At 44.8% G+C, this 9,364-nt stretch overlaps 1 protein-coding gene across 1 annotated transcript in view; it reads left to right on the top strand.

Moving 5' to 3' along the window:
- Nucleotides 1-1,944: 1,944 nt before the first annotated feature.
- Nucleotides 1,945-9,364, top strand: part of TMEM132A (transmembrane protein 132A) — a 20,003-nt gene continuing 12,583 nt past the window's right edge. Inside the window, exon 1 of the mRNA XM_042459158.1 lies at nt 1,945-2,081. Within this exon, the coding sequence (XP_042315092.1) occupies nt 1,991-2,081 (91 nt within the window). The 5' untranslated portion in view covers nt 1,945-1,990. The remainder of the gene's footprint in view (nt 2,082-9,364) is intronic.

The raw sequence follows: 9,364 nt of genomic DNA on the forward strand, positions 1-9,364 counted from the left end.
AGCAAACCTCCTCTGAACAAATTTTGCCAAGAAAACCCCATGATAGATTTGCCTTCGAGTCATCTTAATTCGGAACCAACTCGAAGGCACACAACAACAAACCTTAGCTACTGGGACATTTTACTGGGAACTTGAACTGGACATGTTGGCATTACTGATTATTAGAATGATAACCATTTTAAAAGAAGTGATTTTAAAAGAACTAACAAAGAGGAGGAGTTCTGAGATAATCAAAGCACAGAGGGAAGTATTTCTCCCTGGGATGCTTCCTTGCTTCTCCATTCCTTCTCCCTTCACTTTTCTTTCTTCCCATCCCTGGCCCCTCTCCTCTGCCGCCACCTTCCCTCTCCCAGAGTAGCCCCAAGGGTGCTCCAAGATCAAGGCGACCAGACTTTTCTTCCTATTCCAGGCCATGTCCCTCCATTTCATCCTTCTATCCAGGAGGAATTCCACATTGCCCTCCATTTGGTGCATGACTAAGGAGCATGCAATATTTCTCTCCAGTTTATCACACTGGGGCTAATTTCAGCATTAAAGAGAGATTAAAGTGCATTTAAATCATCCTGCAATTAAAGCAAAAATGGTAATTGAGCGAATGATTATCACATGCAATTGTGCAAATATAGTAATATCAGAAATGCATTGTTGCTGAAATCCCGAAAGCAAAAAGATGTGAGTTAATGCTTCTTTGTGACCACTTTAATGGCAGGTTTATGCAATTTTTCTGGGATATTCATGGCATAAACTCCCGCTGTCCCTCATGTGATAAACTTATTATGAGTGTGTGGGGCTTTGATTTGGTCATGTCCCACATTTGTCATGAATGCCCTCCATTTTCCATGACGAATTTCACAATGCCCTCCATTTGGAGCATGACTAAGAAGCAAGACATTTCCATGAGTGTTCTCAGCTTTGATTTGGTTGTGCCTTCCATTTCTTGGGGAGGTCCTCCATTTTGTGGGGCCTTGTCCTCCTTTGTGGTTAGGACATCCAGCCCAGGGTGAGCAGGCGTCCTCCTTGCCCAGGGCATGTCCTCCATTTCACCCTTCTCTCCATGAAGAAATTCCCCAGTGTCTTCCATCGGGAGCCTGATTCAGAAGCCTCCCTTTCCATTTCCAGAAGGGTCTCGAGCTTTGATTCCTTTTTTTTTTCATGAATGCCCTCCATTTCCAGGAGGAGTTCTACCAAGCCCTCCGTTGGGTGCAGGACATAGAATCATAGAATCATAGAGTTGGAAGAGACTGCAAGGGCCATCCAGTCCAACCCCATTCTGCCATGCAGGAACTCTCAATCAAAGCATCCCCATTGACAGATGGCCATCCAGCATCTGCTTAAAGACCTCCAAAGAGGGAGACTCCACTACACTCCGAGGGAGTGTGTTCCACTGTTGAACACCCTTACTCTCAGAAGTTCTTCCTAATGTTGAGGTGGAATCTCTTTTCCTGTAGCTTGCATCCATTGTCCGGTCCTATTCTCTGGCAGCAAAAACAAGCTTGCTCCCTCCTCAATATGACATCCTTTCAAATAATTTAAACAGGACTATCATATCACCTCTTAACCTTCTCTTCTCCAGGCTAAACATCCCCAGCTCCCTAGAGGGGCGTTCCTCATAGGGCTTCATGGTTTCCAGACCCTTCACCACTTTAGTCGCCTTCCTTTGGACCTGCTCCAGTTTCTCAATGTCCTTTTTGAATTGAGGAGCCCATTCGAAGGATGCCTTTCCATTTCTAGGAGGGTCTTGAGCTGGGTCTTGGTCGTGCCCTCCCTTTCCTCCTCTGGATGGAAGGTCCTCCTTGGAGAAGGAGGAGGAGGAGGGGCGGGGCCCATGGGGCTGGAGGGGGCAGGAGCGGAGGGCCTCTAGGACCCAGCGGTGGGCGCCGGTCCCTCGCCCTCCCTCTTCCCTCCCTCCCCTCCTGCTCCTTTTGTCTGAGCGGCGCTGGCCGTGGCTGCTGCTGCTCTTCTTCCTCTGGCGGAGGGCTGGGCGGCAGGGATGCCGGTGGCTCTCGGAGGCAGCATGGGCTCCCGCTGGCTCCTGCTGGCCCTGGCGGCCCTGGCCTCCTCCTCCTCCGCCGGCCCCCCAGGTCAGTCTCGGGGGCTTCTGGGGCTCTTGGGGCGGGGGTCGAGCCCCACCTTGGGGCAGGGTCACCTATGCCCTCCCCCTCCCTCCCCCCAGGCACTTGTTGGCGGGGGACACCCCCAAAGAAAAGGGACCTCTCCAAGGAAGAGGCAGAGAGGGGACTCCCCCCTCAGGAAAGGGGGAGCAAGAGACCCCCCCAGAAAGGAGAAGACCGAGGACTTACCCAAGAAAAGGTCTCCACAACAGGGGGAGCAGGGGATTTAACCAAGGAAGGGGGAGACAGGGGACCACCCCCAAGAAAGGGGGAACCCCTCGAAAAGGGGAACCCACCCCCAAGAACAGGGGAGCAGGTAACTCCTACAAGAAAAAGGAGGCAAGGGACCACCCCAAGAAAGGGAGAGTAAGGGATATAAACAAGAAAGGGGGACCCCCCCCCCAAGAAAGAAATAGCAGGTGGACCCCCTTCCCTATAAGAAAGGGGTACAGGGGGCTGTTTCCACGAAAGGGGGCGGGGGATGTACTCAAGAAAGGGGGAAATAGGGGGGAACCCCCCCCAAAGAAAAGGGGGGCAGGGGACTCCAGCAAGAAAAGGGGAAGACAGGAGGAACCCCCGCCCTCAGGAAAGGTGAACATTTTGAGGGGGCAGGAGAAAGAGGGCCTGGAGGAGGCTTGGCGTACCCCCCTCCAGTCCTCCTCCGCCCAGTCCTCTTTCTTCCCTGAATGAACGGAGGCTGGATGGCTCGCCTGAGCTTTGCCTCGGATGCTCTGAGAGTCAAAGCCGGTGGGGTTCTCCTTCGGCCCCGCCTGCTCGCCCTCAGCGGTGCCTCCCCAGTGGAGCAACGCTTGGAAATGGGACTCCTCTCTCTCTCTCTCTCTCTCCAAACGTAGGGATGGGAGCTGCCAGCCTTGGTTTGATATATTTATTTCATTTCATTTGTAGCTTGACTTTCTTTCTCCCAGATTCAGAAGCCACCCAAGTAGTCAGCCTGCAGATAAAAACATTAAAAACAACAACAAAAATGGCAATGACATTTAAAACAGTCCAAAACCATCTCTAGACAGTGTAAAATTAGATCAACATCTACAAAAGTTGGAAGGCAGCACTAAAACACACACACTCCATTAAAAAAAACCCACCTTGGTGTGATGAGATAGTAAATGTATGTATTTGTATGAATTTAAATATAATTATTAAATCATATATTAAATCTATCTTATTTATCTTATTTATTATTATTATTTATTATTTACTGTATTTATACCCCACCCTTCAGCCCAAAGGCTCTCAGAGCAGCTTTGATATGTGTGTCATATATAATTATTTATTAAATTATATTTCTATGTATTTTATATATAATTATTAATTAAGTTATATATTAAATATATATATGTGTGTGTGTATTTTATATATAATTAGTCATTAAGTTATATATTAAATATATATTTTGATATGTCATATATATATAATTAGTTATTAAATTATATATTAAATATATAGATAGATATATGCATTGTATATAATTATTTATTGAATTAAATAATTAACGCATGTTTATATGTATTTTATATATAATTATTTATTAAATATTAGATATAGATATATAGATATGTCTTATATGTATATAATTATTTATTAAATTATATATTAAATATATGTATTTATATCTTATACACACACACACACACACTCTGTGTGTGTGTGTGTGTGTGTGTGTGTGTGTATTACACATATGATTGTATATTTATATATTGCTCCAACCTTTCCTAGGCGTGTGAGGCATAGAAAAGGGCTGGGAACTACTGCTTTAGTGTGAAGGCAACCTGCTGCTGGAGGAGCCTTGGAGTGGGGCTGGGGGAGGGAAGAAGGTCATTCCCCCCCCCCAGGGCTTTCCCTTGTCATGCAAATGCCTCCCCCTGGGGCCACTCCTGCTGTAATTCAATTAAGCTTTTGGTGGCAGACCCTTCCATCTTCCAGCAGGGCAAGATAAATCTCCGCAGGGCATCTTTCCCTCCAACATGAAGATGGGCAAACCAAAGAGTTCCAGCCCTATCACTGACACCCCTTCCCTTGGTAAGCCCAAGCCAATACAACTGAATCTGGAAGAGAAAGTACGCCAGCTCCATCCCTAATTTCTCCACTCCCACCCCCACCAGCATTTCACCCCTAAAATATCCTGCTCAATTCTGTCCCTTCTCCTTGTCACCCCACCTTTTGAAAAAGGCTCTTCTCTTCTAGGCACCTGTGGGAATTTATTTCCATTCACTCTCTGCCCCAGGGATGTTTTTGTCTCTTTTCATGGAGGCAAGGTTAGGGTGTTTTGTGGGGAGGAGGAATCATTGCACAGAAAGGTTTGCAAGCAGAAGGTGTTGCTAGGATTGTGGGGTGTTGGGGTTTTATTAAACATTTTGGGTGTGTGTGTGTGTGTGTGTGTGTGTGAGAGAGAGAGAGAGAGAGAGAGAGAATCTTTCATATAGAGAGATCATATAGAGTCATATAGAGAGATCATCTCTCTATATGATAATTTATGATCATATCTATATATGAGCTCTATATAATCTCTCTCTCTCTCTCTCTCTCTCTCTCTCTCTCTATATATATATATATATATATATCCCTGTATATTATATCTTTCTCTGTATATACTTATATATGATATAGAGAGATCATATTATAGAGGATCATATAGAGCTTATTGGTGGCACTTTGAAGGACCTTCCTTGGGCGTGGGTCCTCAATCGAATGTGCCTAAGAGACCATCACTATTAAGACAATAACTAAACATATGTGTGACAGCACCCATCCCCAAACACTACCCTCCAGGTGTATTGGGCAAAACCCCCCATCATCTCTAGCTGGGGATCATAGGAGTTGTTGCCCAACACATCTGGAGGGCACTGCACTGGGAGAGGCTGGTGCAAACAGTTGCCCCCCAGTAATCCCTCTTGTGGTATAAAGCCATGTAAGGCAGTGGATACACAACATGTCCCTCAGTTCCCACTAGCTGGAATCCCACACTGTGTGCTTGAGTGTTTAAGAGCTACCTCTTGAAGAAGAAATGCTACTAGTGGTATTTGGTAGTACATTCACAAGTGTCCTTACCAGTGTATCTCTTGGTTTGGGGTTTGGCCAGAAAAGAATTTCGGTGTTCCCCCTCTCTGAGAATGGATCCTTATTCCATTAAAATAAAGTAGATTAAGCCCTGGGCTGGTTTGAGTTTAAGGATGCTTCTGAGCTCAATGTTGCTGGGTTCTTTTTACAGGGAATTTGCTGCTGTTTGCCATCGAGCTGGCTCATATTGAACAAATCTTGCCCCTTCATAAAGAGGAGGGAGTTGTGCAGTGGCCAGGGCATTCTGTTCCTGTCCCAGATTTTGCATGGATTGGGTGTGCATTTGCGTGTCTTGTATTTATAATTTGTCGTGCCCACTTTGGATGTGATTGCAGACCTGTTGGATGTTGCAACGAACGGTTAAACTGGGCTATACAAGATAGGAAGGGGTTTTTGTGGACAAGAGAGTGTGTGTGAGAGAGAAATACAGGGGGATCTAGTAGGACTTGTGGTGGGGGTGGTGCCACCCCACACCATCCTCCAGCTAGGCCACTTTGGCAGGAGCTAGATCCACATAGAATGAAGAAGGGAGGTTGTATCTGAATCAGGTTGTCAAGCTGAGGAGAGAAGAATTGATGGCAGAAATTGTAATTAGCGGAGAAGGGAGCAGGGGTGACAGAGGTCAGACCCAAGGGGAGGAAGGAGCCAAATTTGTAAAGAGACCACTTGTTTCTCCCCCCTCTCCTGACATGGAAGGGTGTGATGTCATGGTATCTCTCAGCCATCTGCTCCTTCTTCAGGGGGAGCTCCTGCTACCCAGAGCCTGGGGAGGAATGATAAGAGATCTCCACAGGGTTCAGCATCATTTCAGAGACCCATTGTTCAGAGGGGTAGAGGTGGTTGGGTATTTGATGCTTTGTCTGTATATCATACAGAGGTGCAGGTTAGGATGCAAGGAAACTCCTCTTTATGGAGGCTGCATTACAGCCTTAGATTCACTGCACCCTCCCTCTTCTCTCTCTGTCTCTCCCCATGTACACTGTTGGAGAGAGCAACCCCCCCCCCCGCCCCAGCCATGTTTGTACTCTCTAAAATTGGTGTATTATCCTATAGATTAGAAAACTTTATTTGTTTTTTTAGACTACCATTTGGAGGATCTGGTCAGTGGCTGGAGGATCCTGGGAGCTATAGTAAAGTCTGTCTGTTTGTCTGTCTGTCTGTCTGTCTCACTCACTCTCTCTCTCTCTCTGAGTTGAGATTTCAGGGAGTTGTCTAACAACCTCCCCTCACTCTGCATGAACCACACTAAAAATACAATTTGTCAATTTTTAGTTCCTCTCCTGATCCCTTAAGCCCTCCACTTTGACACCAGATCTCTGGGTTTTGTCAAAACTCGGGTTGAGGAGGAGGAGGAATACAAAATATACTAAAATAATAAGCATTTTTCAGAACATCCAAGGAAATTGAATAAATTACTTTGTTTTGCAAATCTTCCTTCTCTCCAGATTTTTTTTTACCTGAACCTGGTTTTCATCATTTTGTTTTCTGGACCTCTGTGTGTGTGTGTGTGTGTGTGTGTGTATATAGGATGATATTTCTGTGTGTGCATGCACATGTTTGCCTGTGTTTACTTATCCTTTTGTGAGTAATAATATCTTGGTAAGGCACTTCCTAGTTCCCAGCACTGGAATGTCACATGCATAATCATAGAGGTTAGTCCAAAAATCACTGACCATCTCTCACCTATAGACTTGGCATTTTAAACAGCATGGTATAGTGGTTTGAGCATCTCTGTGTTAGACTATGACTCTGAAGACCAGGGTTCAAATCCTGACTTGACCATTTAAAGCCACTGGATGATCTTGGGCAAATCACACCCTCTTAGCTTCAACAGATGGCAATGGCAAACCCCCTCTGAAGAAACCTGCCAAGAAAACCCCATGATAGATTTGCTTTAGGATAACCATAACTTGGAAATGACTTGAAGGCACACAACAACAGCTACAACAAATAAAATCACCCAAATCCCTGGACCAAGAATGGTGTCTTCAGTTTGTTTCCTCTAGTAATATCTGAAATCTGAGTTCAGCACCACTTAGGCCTCCACCTAGCCTGGAGCAATTTCTAAGAGACAGGATAGTGTCCCTGAAATTCCCGAAGGACTGTCAGGGAGAAGATAGAGCAGGCATATTATCTCATGCTGCAGAAGGCAGGACTAGAACCATTGGGTGAAAACTGCAAGGAGACAGATGTTTGGTGAAGCGCTAGGGAGAACTTCCTAATGCCATGAAATGGTTGACTCTGAAACACTGTTTTGGATAGGAGGATGAATGTGTTAGGGATTCTGTAGCTGCATTGAATTCAGTCCTCAATTGAAGATTCAGCATTAATCAAGGGCTGAACTTGATGACCTCAAAGAACCCTTTCATTACTATAATTCTTACCCAAATTTTGACCATCCCGGGCCAATAATAGCAGAGCATCCATGCTGGTAGTTTGGAAGAGAGATGATTGTGCATTCAGAACATGCAAGTCCAGCAATGTCTGTAACTTCAGCCTGCACTGGTTCCTGCCATCCTAGACCTTAGGTTCTATGGCTGCCAAACTTTGGTTTGGTTTGTACCCTTATTACTGGATGCGTTCAGTCCTGGAAGCATACTGCATGTGAAGTGACCTATCCATGAACACTACTGCAACAGCTGAGAAGGAGTCACTAAAAAGACAGGAATTACATGGTAGGGCAACTCCCTTTTGATATTGTATATCATCCAAATCAGTCATTGACCAAATGGGGGTTGCAGTCAAGAAATCAGGAGAAGACTAGGAATCAGAAGGGCAGCAATGAAGGAATTAAATCTACAGCACTATATAAATAAAGCATAATAATAATAATAATAATAATAATAATAATAATAATAATAAGAACTAGACAAGATTCTAAAGTGCAAAAATCTAACACTGAACAATAAAGCGAGGATCATCCAAACCATCATATTCTCCATCACCATGTACGGATGCAAGAGGTGGACAGTGAAGAAAGCGGATAAGAGAAAATCAATTCATTTGGGATGTTGTGCTAGAGAAGAGTGCTGAGGATACCGTGGACCGCCACGAAGACAAACAAATGGGTCCTTGAACAGATTAGGCCTGAACTCTCCTTGGAAGCCAAGATGAGTAAATTGAGGCTATTGTACTCTGGTCACATCATGAGAAGGCATAGCTCACTAGAAAAGGCATTAATGCTGGGAAAGGTGGAAAGCAGTAGAAAGAGAGGAAGACTGCATGTCAGATGGCTCGATCAGAGAGGTCACAGACCTGAACCTGCAGGACCTGAGCAGAGTGGTTAGGGAGATGTTTTCTCAACAAGGTAGCCATGAGTTGAGGTCGACTCAAAGACGGTTAACAACAAAAACTCTAAAATGTACATTAACATGGGAAAAATTAGCAGGTAATTAGCAGAGAATAAAGGACACTGTTGGGTTAAATAGACTGTGCTCCTCTAACCGGTTTTTATTCACAGTGAAGCCATACTGCACATTGGCGTTTATCAAACGGGGTTTTCCCTGCTCAGAACCAGGGTGAGTGCAGATTGAGCGATGCGAATTCACATCATAACGTTCATGTATTTTCACACCTGGTTGCTTTCAATGGGAGCCCCTCCCGTAGGACTTCCGCAGGGCTTCTGAACTGAATCCTTACTGGCTTCGCATTTTGGAGAGTTCGCTAAATAAGTGAGTTGACAGGATTTGCATTGAGGCTTGGTTCCAATTCACCGCGGATTGGTCTGGTGTGGAATGACATTTTGCTTATGCTCTGGTACACTACCGCAAAACCCCCGGGTTGCAAATTTCCCATGATGCTGTGCTGCAATTTTGCCCCATTTGCTTCCGGTGCTCCCCCCTGAATGAATGCATTCACGTTTTAATCTGGACAGGAGCCATGCTGGCGAGGAGGGGGGAGACAGAGAGAAAAAAGAGGGGGCAAAGAGAGAGAGTGGGGTTAGTAAAGTTTCTAAAGGACTCTTTAGGGGTGGGGGGCAGCGGACGTCCTCCAACGTGGGGCCAAGGTGTAGGCAGGGTTTACTTCCAAGTAGAACTGCAGTTTCTACACTGATTATTTTGCAGTGAAAGAAATTTATTATTATTATTATTATTATTATTATTATTATTAAAATTCTTTCACTGCAAAATAATAATAATAATAATAATAATAATAATAATAATAATAATAATAATAAT

Source organism: Sceloporus undulatus, chromosome 1, assembly GCF_019175285.1.
Source record: "Sceloporus undulatus isolate JIND9_A2432 ecotype Alabama chromosome 1, SceUnd_v1.1, whole genome shotgun sequence".
Taxonomy (NCBI): Eukaryota; Metazoa; Chordata; class Lepidosauria; order Squamata; family Phrynosomatidae; genus Sceloporus; species Sceloporus undulatus.